Here is an 18,703-nt window from a genome sequence, read left to right on the forward strand (position 1 = left end):
GTTGATGAGCTTGTTGGAGCTTTCTTCATCTCTGTGGCAACAGCTATTGCATTGCTAGATTTTTTTTTGTAATTTGAGGTGTAGCAGCAGCTTACTTACTAGGAGGGGCATGTATAATGAGTGGTGTATATCAACCTTTGATAAAATACTTTTAAGAAAATTGCATTTGAAAGTCTTGAAAATGTCCTGAAATTGGTTCACCGGGTATTTGAAGACACCCGTTGTGAGTTTGTTTCAGTTCAGCAATATGCTAGAGAATCCTGGTATGTGACTATTGGCATTACGGCTGCTAAGCTTGATCTCATTGTTGGTTCTAGGGGCTTTCGTGGACGGTCAGCCCTGATTCCCGCGCATGTCCTGCGCTTTGCCACGCACACCCTACCGAGTGATGGCAGGCTCTCCAGACACCGGGCAGCACTCCACTTGACACACATTTACAGTCGTGATCTCACCGCCATCTTGTCTCGTGAATATGGCATGCACCCTCCCATACCGCGACTTCTTCCGACGACCCGGTGTCCACAACTGTCAGAGTTCAATCAATTGAGATTTAGTTTTACTGAGCACTCGCCTCGTCCTGCATACGTTTCATCACGGAGCCAATATGCTGAAAATAAATTCTTTACACTCGTAAATTCCCTATGCACTGTGCCTGCACTCACTGTGATGTATTTCTTACCTTCTGGTACATTTGTGTCTTTCCATCTTTGTGGTAGGCTAGAGGCCAGGCGGTTCTGACATTTTTCCTTGAGCTGGTGTCATGCATCATTATTTTCGTGTAGTAAAAATTTATGTATTTTCTAAATGCTTGATTTGAGCACTATCTGAAATGAGTCTTCAAGATATGAGATGCTGATTTGAAAGTAACTCTGTGTGGAAATGGGTTACCTTAGCATGTACGCGAATCATAGTGGAGCTAATGTTTTCATTCTAAGAGAGAATGTTATTAATTAATATATTATACTATTTATGATTATATAAATTAGTATATTTGTGTTCTTTTTTTTTTAAAAGAATTGTATGGTGCTGTTTTCTTATCATTTTATGCATTGTTAAATTAGATATGATTAAATTGGTGGTATGTGATGATTTTGTATTAATGAGTTAGTAGCAGCTTGTGCTTAAAATAAGTTAACTGGTGCTGTGACAGTGCATTTGTTTTGTATCAGTTTTATTATTCATATTATTTATGAGATGATTTTGGTTTATTTAGTAACTGTCTGATTCTTATAATTTTTTTTTGCAAATGTAATTATATGTAACTTTTGTTTTACTTATTTGAAGTCAGTTTATAAGATTATTTGTAAAATTTTACTGATTTGCCAGTATACACCACATTCCCTTATAATTAAAGTTAATGTTAATGTTAATGTTAGTGTTGATGTTCAGCCAGGGATAACTTAAATTACAAAAATTAAATTAACAAACTATTAATTTAAAATAACCAGTATTTCAGTACAAATACCGGTTTGGAACATATATGTGTGTGTGAGTATGTATATATGAATGTGTGTGTGTGTATATATAGAGGAACTTCGGGTATTGTGGAGCCCCCTTTCGTTTTTTTGTTGTATTTCAGTATCTGTATAAGATAATTACATCTGTCTATTCAATATGACAGCGTGGTATGTAAGGCTAACGAAAATATGGAACCTACTTATTTCACTCAGGATGTTGGCTTTATATAGTGATATATAAAAAGTATGGGAAGGTCCACTTTACCCGAACAGCGTGGGTAAAGTGGAACCATGGGTCCACTTTACCCATCCCAAATTATTAAAACTTTTAAACAAAGATTACATTTTATTTTATATAAGTATACAGTGGGTACACGTTTCGGAGACAAAAAAGTTATTAATAGTGAAGTTTAGCAGAATAATAGTGCACATATTTACTTAAATATTCTAAATGTCTTATTTGCGCACTGAAAACATTCTAGACTACATTATTGTAATAAGAATGCTCTAACCACATACGTGTGGCCCTATGTCAGTAGATATATGTGCTAAAGTGGTGGATTAGGTTTTGCAAATATCACATACGAAATGTGCAGTTTCATTGTCAGCACATTCTTCGTGACTCCAGTCCAAACACTCCAGACACTGAACCCACTTTTCCCCAGCTCTGTTATCAGAAAACTTTCCAGAGCAATAGATACAAGTAGCATCAGTTTCGTCAAATGTATTACGCTCAACTGATTGCTTTGTATCCATAATCTTCCCAGATAGCTGTTTATTTAGGTTACTTTTTCCAGTAGGCTGAAATGGCCGGATTTTTTTGGCAGCTCGTTTACGACTTTCTTGAAGGCTGTTTTTGAAAGGAGATTATGTAACAACACATGCCGCTCCTCTTGGCCTACCTCTTGTTGTTGCTGCTTTAGCGATTACTGGAGATGGCGAAATGTCACTAGGGCTTACTGAAAATGCAGTTCCTCCCGGTGGTGATTTGGCTAGCGGACTCTGAAGAAATGTTGAAGGCTCTTCTATGACTGAAGAAGTGTTAGGGCTGACATTTCGAAATAGTAGAAAAGCTTCATCGGCAGCAGAAGATGTGTTTGGTTGTATATTCTGTGCTTCAGATGAAGATTTGTCTGCTACATCTCGTAAAGGTGACTGATTACCCCCTGATATTTCTGGGCTCGCTGTAACTGTACCTTCCTGAACCGCCATGTAACCCCAATATTCCGAAGAAGCGAAATCAAAATCTGAAAATATGTTCCTGTTAATTGGGTATATGTATTTCTGTCTTGCGGAAACCACTGACAGCATTTTCACTGGTTTGTGCTTTCAGATAAGCTTTCCCAAAGAGTTCAGTTACGTCGAAATGTGTCACAGCTCTGCCTGTTATCCTCAAGAACATACTTCTTCACTATAATAATGTTTCAGAACACCCATGAAAGCTTTATCAAGGGGTTGAAGTTGATGTGTGCTGTGTGGTGGCAAGCAAATTATGGTGACATGATTCGTTCTGGTTTTGTCTATAATGTCTAGATTCCTGGTATGGCTGAAATTTCCATCCAAAATGAGAACAGGATCAGAGCATGTAGGTTTGGTACTATACACAAAGTGATCAAACCATTCACTGAGAATGTCACAGTTGAACCATCCAGAAGGGTGGCAGGTAAATACACAACCTGGAGGAGCACCTTTTGTTTGTAAGATGTTGTCTGAAGTTTTTTCTTGGGAACACTAACATAGGTGGTACATAACTCCCACCAGCACTCATTCATACTATCACAGTGATAAGTGAACCTCGTTCGGCTGATGAAATTGATCCAATCTAGCGTTTACCTTTTAAAGAAATCACTTTAGGTATTTTGCTGGCTAGCACAGACAATCCACTTTCATCTACATTGTAGATTCTAGTTGCAGGGAAGTTCGTTTTGTCACATTCGCTTTCCAAAATATCAATAAAGTTTGCAACACTAGTTTTATTGAACCCCTTGGCTCTGGTTATTGATGTTCCTGAAGGAGTTCGCAATGTGATAATATTTTTATGTCGCCTTAGAAATCCATATAACCAGTCCTTTCCAGCAGCCCCCCTGAGTTCAGAAAACCTGTGTTCAATATAATTTTTTTTCCACTAACTGGTAGGCAAGCCTCCTTACGTCTTGCATAGTTAAACCAAATAATTTAGCTTCCATAAACAACAAATACTCGACTAACTGTTGTTCCATTCTGGGACTAAATATTGTTTCCCTACCTGATGTTGTAAGAATGGATTCTTCAGGAGATTGGTCAATCATATTGACATATCTTCTTAGAGATGTTTTAGGCACATTGAACATTTTTTGCGCTTTATGCAAGCCCATATCTTTTTTACAAACAGCATGAACAGCAGCAATCATGGACTGTTGACTCCATGTTGTCAATCTCTTTCTTGACACTCCCACTTTTTCTGCCTGTGTTGACATCTGCAACAAACCAAAAAACTTTTCTATAGACATTATAAAAAAATGAGTAAAGCTGTATTCACGATACAGCGAATTTTCACATAGCGTTGCGTTGAAATTTAAACTAACCAATCAGCGAGTAGCATTTAAATAAAAGCTTCTCACTGATTGACTTTTACTAACTTCCGCCGCTACTCTAAGCGAAATTTGAAGTATCGTGAATCCTACCTAAAGTAAAAATTAATTTTAAAAAACCTGTATGTTACGTAAAATATGCCGGGTAAAATGGACCGGTACCACTTTATCCGCACCTCATAGGTCCACTTTAGTCGACCTACGCCATTGTTATTCAAATGGAATTGTGATCGAAACTACTTACGTGCTGACCATTTCCAACACCTACCATTAACACAGACTCCTTTATCGTTACTTTTAAATATTATACATAATTTATTTACCTTAAGTATTTCAACACGTTACACAGACATACATACCTGCAAAAACTTTTATATCTTGGTTTTTCGTCACCGTAACGTAACCTGTGGAGATTGGTATGCGCGCACGCTTTCAACAATCTAAGCAACTGAGCTTCTGTGGCAGATTAGTTCTTGTGATTCTTCCTAGGTTGCAGCACATATACAGAGTTTGACAGCGTGGGTCCACATTAACCGATGGGTCCACAATACCCAAAGTTGTGCGCATATATATATATATATATATATATATATATATATATATATATATATATATATATATATATATATATATTGTTACGATCGCGCTTGGCTGCAGTGCTGGCGTTGCCGTGCTCGTTCGGCCTGTCTGCGCCCCCTTCCACCTGCATTCTCTCCCTGGTATCTCGTGTCATACTATCCCGCTACATCCTGACCGTCGCAGCGCGCACCTGCCTCAGATCGGGTTACTTAAAAGAGGCCGCACTGCGGAATAAAAGGACTCAGACGCCTTTATCGGCGTTCTTAGAGCAGCCATCGCGTCCTTCGAGGACTCACGACGCGTTTCTGGGCATTTCGACGGCGAAGGTCGCGCAATATCTCGGAGACATGCCCGATTGTTCTGGACGGGAACCCAAGGGCTATATAAGGTGGTTGAGTCTGAGTCAGTCAGTCAGTCGGTGACTGAGTGAGTTCTCCCGCGGCGGAGTCCTGAGTGAAGTTGCGAGCGAGGAGTCGGGTGGATCCTCGGCGAAGGCAAGTGTCGTCGGTGGCGGTGGAGTGTGGCGACGGAGTCCCGCGGCGGGGACCCACGAGGGGTGCTGCGGCGAAAGTTGCGCCGGAAGTGCGGCCCAGCGAGGTGTGTGTAACGAGTGACTGGGGAATAGACATTTCTTTAAGTGTAGTTAATTATTTGCCATCTTAGAAGATTAATTGTAAGTGACAAGTAGTGGTAATAAATAAAACTGTGTTTGTGAAATAAAATCTATTAATTGGGCTATCCTTTACGAACCCTGCAGGTAAATCGTAACAATATATATATATATATATTTTACACACACACACACACACACACACACATATAAGAGAGCAGTGAATAAAAACCTTTAAATGAGGAAGTTTGCAGTGTTAGCTAGTGACTGATAATATTTTATCAAAAATTGTTATTGTTACAGTTATAATTTTCTAACGTTGTAGTATTTGAGTGATATTGGAGATAGGCATAGTGATAGGGAACATTATTACCATAACAGCTTTTATTCTCATGTGCAAAATGATTTCCCTCTCTCTATATTCAAATATTGGTCATATGTGGGCTTGTATTATAATAATGTAAATGATTGCTTATTTAATAATTATGAATTACTGAACTTTGGCCTAAAATTCAGGTTACTTTTAGCATCTACATCTTGTTACTCTACAGTCACGAAGACTTATGAACATTTTCTTTTAGTAGCAAAAGATTGGGTCACAGTTAAAATATTATAGGTTACAATAGTCCCTAAGTACGAGGTTTGGTGTTCCCCTTCAGGTAGCGCCTGCTGCCTGGTGCGTAAATGCTGGGGGTGGTCACATGCTTGCACTGACTATATTTGTCCTGTTTTTGTTTATGTAGTGCCCACTGCCAAAGTACCTAGTGACTGTTAGTGGGCATGTAACAAATTTAAAATAAAATAAAAATAATTAAACTTTTGGTTGTCTTCATTGTTAACAGAGTGAATATTTTACAATTTTTTAAGCGTAAATTTTTGTTTCATAAAATTCCAAAACTTGCATATTAATTATGTGAGAGATGAAGTTAATTACTATTCTTATACATATGCATTGCATCAGATTCCACTTGAGGGTTAGCTACTGGAAATATCTATGTATGAAGCAAATTTTTGTGTTATTAGATCATTGCAAATGTGCTATGTTTTATTCAAAAATTTAATTTATTTTGACTACCCTGGTAATATTAAATATGTGATATTTATGCACCACAATCTTTTAATGTAATACAATGTTAAATGCTATGAATTATATTATAATAAAATATTTTTGTTGTGAAATGTATGATTTTAACATTAAATACATTGTCATGAAAATTAAAGTTTTAATTTATTTAGATATTTTTCTCAATTGTTGCCAATGAATTAAAATTTTTTAAGTACCTAAACATTGGAGCTTTTATATGTGGGGTTAATTCACTAATTTTTGTTTTCTTGTAGCTTGGTGTAAGGTGTTATTTTATTATTGTTTGATTCTACCTCATACTGGATGAATATTACAACAGGAAGAAGAATGCATTGCTGTTGCTGTTCTAGTTTTTTTTTTCAAGGACTTCAATAATGTAGCTGCCCTGCTCTTCGCAACTGGAGTAACTTTAACTTAAATATTTATGGTTTATTTAAATGGCTCACAGTAATTTTAGCAGTAAACATTCTCATGTTGATTGTTTCCAAAATAACTGTTGGGTAGGTAAACTGTGGCACTGAATTTGGAATGATAGCACCTTAAAATGAGGTCACACATGTAAGTCTTGTAGCTGCACCCAGCAACACAGAAATACATACTGCTTCTTGTGTGAAGACATCATGGCCTCAGATGAGCATGATAGAGGCGCTATTAGCTTATGTATGTGCCAAATATTAAATTATAGGTAGGTGAGCCCCTTATAATGTACCTACATTTGTGTTTGATTCTATTTAATTCTTTATGTTAAAATACTATTTCAATTGTGTACATTGACTATAAAAAAAAACAGGATATTAACACAGTCAAACACTCTCATTTCATAAGTTAAAAATTTCAATACTAATACTAAAGAAAAAAAGGATACCATAGAAACTTAAGAGTAGTATATCAATAAGATATACTTTAGTTTTTTTTAAGGAACTTATTGAATTGTTTTTAAAGTTTTGGCATAGTTGCTACAAAAGAGTAATTTTCAGGTTTTGAAAACAGAAACTCAGTATTCCACAAGAAAATTGAAGTACCCATAATTTATTCAACATGGATATAAATTTTGTGTCGCACACTTTGTGACTGAGTATATCACCCAAATCATTGTATAAATTAATTTTTTTACATTTTCTGTACAATGTGAATAAGCTTGTATGATTTTGGCATTATTTTAAATGATATTTGTATAAAGAAGCATGAGTTAAGAAAACAATCCAGTTGTGAAGGGGTATATCGTGGTGAAGTTGTTTCTTTAACGAGTTTACATACAATTATTAAAGCTTAAAATTTTTTAGGTAGGTATTGTAAACTAAAACTTTTTTGGTTGAATATGAATATATCAGCCAATTTTTTTGTCAACATTTTCTTTAGCCTTGATGTTTTTTGTGCAATATCGTTGTCCACATTGAACTTCACTTGGAAATTTTTTTTCAGTTATTAGCTTAGGCTTTTTTTTGACAACTCTTACTTTCAAAAAAATTCATGACTCCATTGTCAATCTTTGTGTGTGTCTCTTGGGATCTGCCACATTTCTGGGGATTATTTACAGACGTTTCATTTTTGGCAACCCCTTTCTTTGTGATATTGTAAGGTACTGCTGGTTTCACATGATTGCTCATTGCTTCCTTTTCATTAACAGCAATGTTCCGCTTTGGTACAACACTGTTTCTGGATAAACTATTATTAATGGACGACGACTTACTGTCTTTAGCCTTTCCTGGAGAGAAAATAGGGTTCCTGTATCTGAGGATGCCAGTTAGTGTGCTGAAAATATTGTCTATGCCATTTTTGTACTTCTCGCTTTGTAAATCAAACCCCTTTGTGACAAGTGGGTCATTTTGTCACCTGTGCTTCCGTTGTCATTTGGAGCAGTCACAGCCTCTTGTTGACTCTGTGACACATCTGCAGGGCCAACTCCGTTGCTGACGTCGGTTGTCGAGTACTCGGAGAGAATCTCGTCCCAGTTGTCTTCTGGCGAAGGGTAGAGAACCTTCTTTCCGGGGTCCTCGTCCTCCTTCACCTCGCACACGTGCCCGTACCTGGGGTGGCTGCCGTCACCGTACCGCCTCGCCACCTTCTCCACCAGCTCCGGGGAGGGGCACTTGAGGTCGTGCGCCCAGCCCAGCTTGGCGAACATGTCCAGGTAGAAGGTGGTCATGTTGAGGAAGTATGTGCCGAGCTCGGCGGCGCGGTAGTCCCACGGGAACACGTGGTGGTAGTTGTGCCAGCCCTCGCCCAGGGTCAGGAAGGATACCGCCATGTTTTCAGCTGGGTTGATGCGCCTAAACCGACAGTCACAAGTCAGAGTACACAGTACAGTCACCTGCAACAGCAGAAAATCAGTAAATAATTTTTTGTAGTTAGGGAGCTGGGCCAATGTATGAATATTTAATGAAATACATATGTATTACTGTTTTCTCACATCCCTGTAAGTTAGTTTGTTGAATTTTGTTTTCATTGACTAGCTAAAAGAACTGGGAACATTACTTTTAGAGTGGTAGACTTCTGCCATCCCTGCAAAGTTTAAATGGAATGAAGTTGTACATTAAAGACTGATGGAATGCATAACTGAGAGAAACAGTATCCTGAGAAAACTTCCAGACTAAAGCCATCCGCTGTGTCTGCTATGTTTCCTGCATGTAAAAAGCCACTGAGAGCTTGACTTGGGTCACTGTGGTGGGAAGTTAGCACTGTGGTTACACTGCCAGACATCCCGTGCATAGTTCAGGGAGCGAGGTACATTGTGTGAAAGTGACACTCTTAGATATGAAGTGGAACCCGTTCATGGATGTATGCCACACCATCATGCACAGAGGCTTAAGGCTACAAATCATTTGGATTCAGACTTGGGGCTCGTAAATTTGTGTCATTCCAGGTTTCAGATCAAACCTGTGACACTCGCTTCATGAGCATAATGCATAACCCAATCACTGGCATGTATGAATTCCCAGAACATAGTAATGCTGGAATGCAGGGGTAGATAAGTACCCTGAGAAAACCAAATGTTATGTTATTCAGCTACAACAACGTGTATTCAAAATACAAAAACCAGAACCAAAATAAATTGAAGATCGAACCTGAATAGCTTTGCTAATTTTTATGTGACTAGAACCTATAAACAAGCAACCTCGTACAGTTGTTGCGAAAGCCTGTGATACTTAATGCCATTTATGTAATGCTGCATAAACATTAAAACTGTTAGTGAAAAGTAAAGTTACATTTATAAAAATGTTTGCTATATGAATTAACTCATAGGTGGATCACTAGAAATACCTATGTTATAGAGTTCATTTATGTAATGATAGCAACAATAGTCCCAAAGCAATATTGCAGTGCAACATATATGGGCATTGTTCCTGCTATGAATTATGCTGTACGTGACCCCCAGCCACCACAGAAACACCATCCCTGCAAGTGCCTCGTACTTGTCGTAAGGCCGGTAGCCCCAGATGTGCGCAGCGCTGTTCACCAGCCAGTTAGCGTTGAGCATGAGCACGTAGCGCCAAATGGACAGCATCACGGAGTTGTACCAGGTCTCGCCCCACAGGTAGTGAGGCACGATCACCGGGAAGACGAAGCAGCATAGGATCTTCAGCGAAGTGAAGTATCTGCGGCACAAGATGACTGCTTTCAGCTCGTTTATGCACGTGATGACTACCTGTTTCACTGCAGTGCTTACAAGCACTAGTAATAGATTAGGTACAACTTTTTCCGGGCTCCAGTAAGTTGAAAATATACAGCATGAGTCATAAGTCTCCATACAAATACAGGAGAAACACTTTCACGCGTTCGCCAAAATTCGCTATAGCGTCTGTCATATATGTCGACATGGAAGGAAGATAATATGTGAAACATATACCATTTGTATGAATAAAATAAGAATTGCTGCTTTCGCCATTTTTAATGCTGTAAAATATGTGTTGATTTTCAGTAGTGAAGGTACACTGCTATATCGATTATATTAAAAGCACGAAAGCTAGTCATATTAGCACACTGAACCAATAGACCCATCATTCGCATAGTATTTGACGTCAGCCAGGGCTTCGCCTCGTAAGCCTGGTCCGACTCCAAGGTCCAATTCCCCTCCTTCCCGGCACTTGTACTGCCGACGTATGTAAACGTGCGTGTGTTCAAATTGCGCGTCACGGACTACCGCAAGAGGCCGCTTAGCGGCAGTATGACGTCACCCAGCAACCAAGAACAACAATTATTATTTAAGTATTAATATATATTTAAGGTTCTGAGCCCCGATGAGGGATTGTATAAATTATAAGAGTGTTTTGTCTCTTCCTTGAAACTAACCCTTGGCACGGGAACATATGTTAAGAATAACGGTTTCGTTCCGGCGGGAAGCTGCCTGCTGCCCGCGTGCAGAGAGCTGCTCGCCCCAGTTCCTCTTCATCACCAGCCGAGACCAGACATGTGCAGAGTGATCAGGGACGTGTGGCCACGTGTCACCCACCCCGTGGCATCCGTAAGTTAAGTGGTGTAGCGTGCCCGACGCCTAGAGCGGGCCAGAGATTAATAAACTAGCGCGATTAATTAGGGGACTAGCATCTCGCCTCACACGGGCCACGTAACACCCTGTCTGGGAGTCTCAGCCGGGTCCACGTGCCCACTCACGTGGTGGCGCTCACTAAAAACTGACTCGGGTAAGCAGCAAGGTCCTCAAATGGCGCCCAAGAGCGTGGAGCGAGATATAACATCTTCTGCGAGCGAGTGAGTTAGACGATTGTGCACCGGAAAGCAAGGACCAGCGGAGATGGCGGCAGGAGGAACAGGACCGGCCGACCACGTGACCGGCCAAGCGTGCGCGCTTCCAGGAATTTCGCACCGAGCGACCACGTGACAGCAGTCCAGGTGCGCCATGTCGGTCATTCACAGAAAAAACAACAATCCGGGCGGGATTCGGCAGGTGTGTTGTTTAGAGTAAATAACATGTACTGTGTTTTATGTGCGTGACCGCGCCAGATAGGCGGAGTAGCAGGAGCATCTTGGATAGACACGTGCATTTGCTTAGGACAATACGAGGAACCACAGTACCATGAGCAGGCGGTGCAGGCTGAGTATTACGGACGTGAACACAGAAAGTGCACGGATGCAGAGTGTGACGGGACAACGCAGGAGGGCGGCTGGTGCCGGAACTGTCGGGCGTTCAAGCACACAGCGTGCTTTGCCAAGGCCGAGATAACATATCATTCGGAGATGGGTGGTACACTTGCCAGTGGTGCCACCGTGCGAGACAGACGACACAGCAGACATGTAGCCCGGTTATGACCAACCTCGACGAACCACGAGCCCAACTAATTCCCGTGGGACATGTTGAATTACCGGAGTTCACCGAGAGAACCAGCGACGATACGCGGAAGTTCGTGAAAACGTGTCACGAACGTCTGGGCCGGTACGGAGTGCCAGAGGGCGAGTGGGCGGACAGAGTGGGCAACACACTGAAAGGTGACACGAAGAAGTCGTGGCTAATCGTGCACGAGTACAACATGCTGTGGCCAGAGTTCTCGAGGCGGTTTTTAGCACTTTTGCGGACGTCAAGGCTGAAATGTGGGTACGGACGGAGTTATATTGTCTCGAGCAAGGCCTGATGGAAACGGCCGAGGCGTTCGTTGTAAAAATGGGGCGACTATACAAGCGGCTGTTCACCGAAGGCGAGCTGACTGAGATGATGGAGCGGATAGTAGAGTTTATGCGCCCAGAGCTACGCCCGCATCTGTGCCTGATGACACGGCAACCGGAGCACAGTGGGGCCAAATCCGAATTCCCTGGCCAAAAGTCTTAAAATTAATTTTTTTTCTTCGCGAATCCTGCAATTATATTTTGAAATATAAGTTTCCAGGGCATCAAGAATTGCACAAATCACTTCGTTATGACGAATAGTTTTTGCACAGTAATTGAGAGAAGACAAAAAACAACTTTCCAAAAAAATTTGGGTAGTAAAAACGTCGTTTATTGATTGATGCACTCACTTTTGGTTCAACATTTTAGAGTTCTCAGAGGTACTAGCTTAATCTACGTTCTTTTCTGATTCTTAGGGTACATATTTCGTATCAGGAAAGCTACAACTACCTTGCAAATTTGCCGTCGTCCGGGGTCTCGGGCTCGAGTCCCGGTGTGGCTCCTAGTGGGAAAAGGCGGTTCTTGCTACGTATTGTCCGGGTGGGCGCCAGACTAGCTCGGTTCTAGTCGTGAGTTTGGGGGTCGTGGATGTATGTGCCCCTGCGTGGCCCACTAGGGCCGGCGGCGGTGTTGCGTGAGATGATTTTAAATAAGAGGCGTGGAGTTGAGGTGGTGGTGTCGTACCTTTTATTCATAGGAACGAGTCGTACACAATACAACACTCTACAGAGGTCCCCGGGGGGGGTTTACTCGTTATTCCGTGGCGCCGTATGGTTTGTGTTCCGCGTTACGTGGCCTCGGACGCTGTTACGTCTCATACGTCTCACTGGTTACACAGGTAACGTAATTTCGTAACACAAAGGCGGGACACAAAATACACTGAATTAAGGGGGTGCGCACAAGTTACGTTGCACTCGTTACTCGGGTAACGTAAGTTAGCAATACAAAGTACGGGACACAAAAATACACTGAATTAAGGGGGCGCGCACAAATTACGTGGCACTCGTTACTCGGGTAACGTAAGTTAGCAATACAAAATACGGGATACAAAAATACACTGAATTAAGGGGGTGGACGATTGGAGACGGCCAATCCCGTATGCAAATGTCTCGGCGCGGGTGTTGTGCCCACTGTGGTAAAACACGCACCGCAATTAAGTTTGTCCAAGTTCCCTTGCGGGTTTGTGGTCAGCGCCGTGCGCGTGACCTTAAATAAAGTTCTGTAAGTTGCGGGAGGCGGCCCGTGCCGTATACTGAAGAGCAGCCCCGCTGACCAAGTGTGGTGCGGGGTGTCTTTAAATTGATGCGGCCGGATTAGGTCCTGGACCGAAAAAAGGGACCGGGTACTCACGGAGAGGTTAAGTAATAAAAGGGGTTCTGTTAATTAGTGACTATATTTACCGGACGTTACTTTCGATGTAGACAAAGGATGTTGCCTCTCCGTGGGACGTAGGTCCGCCCCGGTCCGTGAGCTGCGCTGAACTGCCGAACTGGCATGGCGTCCGAGGGAGGCTCGGCCTCTCTCGCGCCAGGCGTGACCTCATTACGCTAGACTCCAAACGGGTGTGTCTGGAAGAGATTTTATTGTCGCTAAAATCCTAATTTAATGTTTTAGGAGGAATGGGTACGGTTCTTCTCTTGTCTACTCAGGTTTCCGCGGCTTTGTCTTTGATTGCTGTTCGGGTCGCCTGACTCGGGTGGGCCATGGCCAGGGGTGTGTTCCGTTAGCGGGAGCGTATACTGGCGGGTGCAGGTCGGGCTCTGGGGTGGTCGTCGGCCAGACGACGTCAAACGCCCCCCCCCTGTGAAGCCCGACCTTGCGCCGCTTATGGTCCCGCTAACATGGGGCCACCCCTAGCTCCGGCCACTCCATCCCGGCGTGGTTCGCGGCTCAGCAGCTGGTTGGCTCCGCGTACTGGACCTGGTGATCAAGGCCGACTGGGCCAGCGTGCGCGCCGCCCCGGTTGCCGTCGTGGCAGGCGTGCCGGGGGCGGCGTCGTGGCGCCTGGGCGGGGTCAGCGGCTGATAGGGTCAGCGCACTGGACCTGGTGATTGTGGCCGACTGGGCCAACGTGCGCGCCGCCCCGGTTGCCGTCGTGGCAGGCGTGCCGGGGGCGGCGTCGTGGCGCCTGGGTGGGGTCAGCGGCTGATCGGGTCAGCGCACTGGACCTGGTGAACGTGGCCGACTGGGCCAGCGTGCGCGCCGCCCCGGTTGCCGTCGTGGCAGGCGTGCCGGGGGCGGCGTCGTGGCGCCTCCTAGCTCCGGCAACAGCTCCACCCGGGTGGCGCTCTCGGTGGCCGCAGTTGGTAGGGCCCGAGCACCTGTCCCGGGTCGTCCCACGCCGAACATCCGGGTGCTGGCCTGTTGACGTTGGCCCTCAGCGTCTGGTACGGCGTGGATGGGTACAGCCTCCTCTCCCGTTCCGGTGTACCGGGCGGGTTTGGAGTAGAGGCCTCCTCGTCCCCGTCGTCCAGTTCCATCATCATGAGGGTGGTGTCGGCGTGGTCGTTGTGCGGTTGTGCCCTAAGCACCTCCCCGGACTCGTTCTCGGGGGGTGACAGTGGTTCCGAGTGTGGCTGCGGTGTCTCGCAGCGTGCAGCGGTGCGGTGGTGGCCAGGGTGCCGGCCGGCAGGGGCGGCGGCGACCAAGGTCAGGTGGCTCTCGGTAGGCGGGCTGCAAGCGCGGGCGGCGCTCGGCACGGCCCGGCTCAGCCTTGCCGACATGCGGGCGTTTCGCGGCCCGTCGTGCCAGACGGATGACAGGTGTCATCGGCCGAGTGGCGGTCACGTGCGGTGGGGGGGCGGTCGGGCGTCCAGGTGCCGTGGCGTCGACCTGCATTGCGTCAGGCAGATGCAGGGAGCTCAGGCGACCCGGTAGCCGCGGTGACGTCACGGTGTGGCGTCGTGGCGCCTCTTGAGGGCGGAGCGCGCGTCGCCTCGGCAGCTGCTGTGGCAGGCCGGCCGAGGGGCGGCGTCGTGGCGCCTCTTGAGGGCAGAGTGCGCGTCGCCTCGGTGGCTGCTGTGGCAGACTGTCCGAGGGGCGGTGTCCTGGCGCCTCTTGAGGGCAGAGTGCGCGTCGCCTCGGTGGCTGCTGTGGCAGGCTGTCCGAGGGGCGGCGTCGTGGCGCCTCTTGAGGGCAGAGTGCGCGTCGCCTCGGTGGCTGCTGTGGCAGGCTGTCCGAGGGGCGGCGTCGTGGCGCCTCTTGAGGGCAGAGTGCGCGTCGCCTCGGTGGCTGCTGTGGCAGGCTGTCCGAGGGGCGGCGTCGTGGCGCCTCTTGAGGGCAGAGTGCGCGTCGCCTCGGTGGCTGCTGTGGCAGGCTGTCCGAGGGGCGGCGTCGTGGCGCCTCTTGAGGGCAGAGTGCGCGTCGCCTCGGTGGCTGCTGTGGCAGGCTGTCCGAGGGGCGGCGTCGTGGCGCCTCTTGAGGGCAGAGTGCGCGTCGCCTCGGTGGCTGCTGTGGCAGACTGTCCGAGGGGCGGTGTCCTGGCGCCTCTTGAGGGCAGAGTGCGCGTCGCCTCGGTGGCTGCTGTGGCAGGCTGTCCGAGTAGCGGCGTCGTGGCGCCTCTTGAGGGCAGAGTGCGCGTCGCCTCGGTGGCTGCTGTGGCAGGCTGTCCGAGGGGCGGCGTCGTGGCGCCTCTTGAGGGCAGAGTGCGCGTCGCCTCGGTGGCTGCTGTGGCAGGCTGTCCGAGGGGCGGCGTCGTGGCGCCTCTTGAGGGCAGAGTGCGCGTCGCCTCGGTGGCTGCTGTGGCCGGCTGTCCGAGGGGCGGCGTCGTGGCGCCTCTTGAGGGCAGTGTGCGCGTCGCCTCGGCAGCTGCTGTGGCAGGCGGTCCGAGGGGCGGCATCGTGGCGCCTCCTGAGGGCAGAGTGCGCGTCGCCTCGGCAGCTGCTGTGGCAGGCCGGCCGAGGGGCGGCGTCGTGGCGCCTCTAGCGTTTTTGATGTTTCAGGCGGTGCCGAAGACGGCGTCGACGTCGATGTCGTGCGCGTCTGTCTCGTTTTGGTGGGCTCCATCCCCTGTGCCTCGAAGCCAGGCGGGCACCGCGGGGCGAGTCCCGGTGGCGGGGCCTCGCACAGGCGTCTCGGCGTCGTGGCCCTGGGCATTCCGTTTTCCAGCGTCCCTTTTGAGACCGCGCGCTCATGTGGCAGTGACGACGGCTGCATGTAATTGAAGCTAGGCGGTGGCGACGGTGTGGCGCGACGTGTCGGTGCCGAGTCTGGTGGCGTCCCGGATGAGGCGTGTGTCGTAGACGACGCGGGTTGCGTCGGAACGGTCCTTCGCGGCACTGTGACAGTGGTCAGGTGCGGTGGCGAGGCCATCCCGGCGTCGTGAGGTGTCTCCGACACGCTGCGGATTCGGGTCGTCGTGGCAGACTGCGGTGGGACGGTCGGCGTCGTGCGTCGTTCGGTCGGCTTTGGCGGGTCAAGCGTCGTCGCAGTCATGTTGAGTGGCGTCAGGTCTGCGAGGGGTGTTGAGGCTGGTGGCGTTGGGCCCGGAGGCGGAGGGAGCAGGATTGGCGGCGAGAGGGTGACGAGCGTCGGCGTCGGGACGGAAGGCGTCCTTGGTGAGGCGTAGTGCGTCGGCGTGAGTGGCGTCAGGTTGATGTAGCGTGGTCTCGCTGGTGACGGTGTTTCCGGACTTGGGTCGGGAGGCGTCAGGTCTACGAGGGATGCCGAGGTTGGTGGCTCCGGGACAGGAGGCGACGGGAGCGGGATTGTTGGCGGCATGATGAAGGTCGTCGGCGTCGGGACGGTTGTACGTGACGGTGCGGATGTCGTCGGGGCATGAGTTCGTGATACGTCTTGCGTCTGCGTGAGTGTCGGTGTCGGGACGGTTGTACGTGACGGTGCGGATGTCGTCGGGGCGTGAGTTCGTGATACGTCTTGCGTCTGCGTGAGTGGCGTCTCGATGTCGTGAATTGTCGCGGCGTATCGTAGGGGAGGAATTAGTAGCGCTGCTCCCGAATACTGCACTTGGGTGGCTCGTCCTGCGGTACATCGCGCGCACGTGAACGTGAAGGACTCGCGCCTCAAAGTACCTTCACGCTCGTTGGTGCAGTCACGATGCCATAGGTCGGTACACTCGTCGCAGTGGTAGCCCATGCTACTTCCTCCAGGACACGACCGGCTTCCACACATCGTCATCCCGTATGTGCGATACTCTTGACAATAGCCACACTCGTACCCCGCGGCGATCCTGCCGTTTAAGTACCATCTCGGGTAGAGGTGGTAACACCCACTGCATTCGTCTGCATCCATCTCTTGTTATCGTGCGTGTTCAGCTGTGTCGAGTCGTGTTTTTCACTCGTGGCTCTGTGCACGCTGTGCAGGTCTGCGCGCGGGGTCGCGCTCGCCGGCTAGGCAGGTGCCCGGACAGCCGCACAAAACAGAGGCCGAGAATGGCCGCGGCATGGGCGGGGGTGCGGATGGGCGTGTGAGGCGATGGCCGAGAGCGCCCGGACAGCCGCACAAAGAGGAGGCGAAAACGGTCCGCGCGGGGTGGGGGTGGTGACGTCGCTCCGTTGCTCGCCTCGCCGTGATGACGTGTGGAGGTGGGGGTGGTTGGAGTGTCCTTTGTCCGCTCGCCTCGTCGCGCCGGTCTGTCTGGCCTTCGACCCTTCCTGTGTCCAAAATGGCCGTTTCGTGTCTCCGCTGTCGCCTGTTGGTGAATTTATCTCGAAAATGTCCAGGAGGTGGAGAAAAAAAAATTTTCACGTTATTTTCTGCCCCACGCAGCGGGCGCCAAATGCCGTCGTCCGGGGTCTCGGGCTCGAGTCCCGGTGTGGCTCCTAGTGGGAAAAGGCGGTTCTTGCTACGTATTGTCCGGGTGGGCGCCAGACTAGCTCGGTTCTAGTCGTGAGTTTGGGGGTCGTGGATGTATGTGCCCCTGCGTGGCCCACTAGGGCCGGCGGCGGTGTTGCGTGAGATGATTTTAAATAAGAGGCGTGGAGTTGAGGTGGTGGTGTCGTACCTTTTATTCATAGGAACGAGTCGTACACAATACAACACTCTACAGAGGTCCCCGGGGGGGGTTTACTCGTTATTCCGTGGCGCCGTATGGTTTGTGTTCCGCGTTACGTGGCCTCGGACGCTGTTACGTCTCATACGTCTCACTGGTTACACAGGTAACGTAATTTCGTAACACAAAGGCGGGACACAAAATACACTGAATTAAGGGGGTGCGCACAAGTTACGTTGCACTCGTTACTCGGGTAACGTAAGTTAGCAATACAAAGTACGGGACACAAAAATACACTGAATTAAGGGGGCGCGCACAAATTACGTGGCACTCGTTACTCGGGTAACGTAAGTTAGCAATACAAAATACGGGATACAAAAATACACTGAATTAAGGGGGTGGACGATTGGAGACGGCCAATCCCGTATGCAAATGTCTCGGCGCGGGTGTTGTGCCCACTGTGGTAAAACACGCACCGCAATTAAGTTTGTCCAAGTTCCCTTGCGGGTTTGTGGTCAGCGCCGTGCGCGTGACCTTAAATAAAGTTCTGTAAGTTGCGGGAGGCGGCCCGTGCCGTATACTGAAGAGCAGCCCCGCTGACCAAGTGTGGTGCGGGGTGTCTTTAAATTGATGCGGCCGGATTAGGTCCTGGACCGAAAAAAGGGACCGGGTACTCACGGAGAGGTTAAGTAATAAAAGGGGTTCTGTTAATTAGTGACTATATTTACCGGACGTTACTTTCGATGTAGACAAAGGATGTTGCCTCTCCGTGGGACGTAGGTCCGCCCCGGTCCGTGAGCTGCGCTGAACTGCCGAACTGGCATGGCGTCCGAGGGA

General features: G+C 47.9%; 2 protein-coding genes across 5 annotated transcripts in view; one reads left to right on the forward strand and one right to left on the reverse strand.

Moving 5' to 3' along the window:
* LOC134531190 (TBC1 domain family member 23) overlaps positions 1–4,612 on the forward strand; it is a 205,305-nt gene extending 200,693 nt beyond the window's left edge. Inside the window, exon 14 of the transcript XR_010074961.1 lies at positions 318–4,612. The gene's annotated coding sequence lies outside the window, so the exon portion shown is untranslated. The remainder of the gene's footprint in view (positions 1–317) is intronic.
* Positions 4,613–7,313: 2,701 nt separating this feature from the next.
* The window catches only part of LOC134531193 (stearoyl-CoA desaturase 5-like), a 79,267-nt gene continuing 67,877 nt past the window's right edge, over positions 7,314–18,703 (reverse strand). For all 4 annotated transcript variants that reach the window (XM_063366836.1, XM_063366834.1, XM_063366837.1 and 1 more), the window contains 2 exons: positions 9,714–9,896; positions 7,314–8,570 (listed from right to left, as the gene is read on the reverse strand). In XM_063366836.1, coding sequence (XP_063222906.1) covers positions 8,066–8,570; positions 9,714–9,896 — 688 coding nt within the window. In that variant the 3' untranslated portion in view covers positions 7,314–8,065. The remainder of the gene's footprint in view (positions 8,571–9,713; positions 9,897–18,703) is intronic.

This window comes from Bacillus rossius, chromosome 3 (genome assembly GCF_032445375.1).
Source record: "Bacillus rossius redtenbacheri isolate Brsri chromosome 3, Brsri_v3, whole genome shotgun sequence".
NCBI classification, from domain to species: Eukaryota; Metazoa; Arthropoda; class Insecta; order Phasmatodea; family Bacillidae; genus Bacillus; species Bacillus rossius.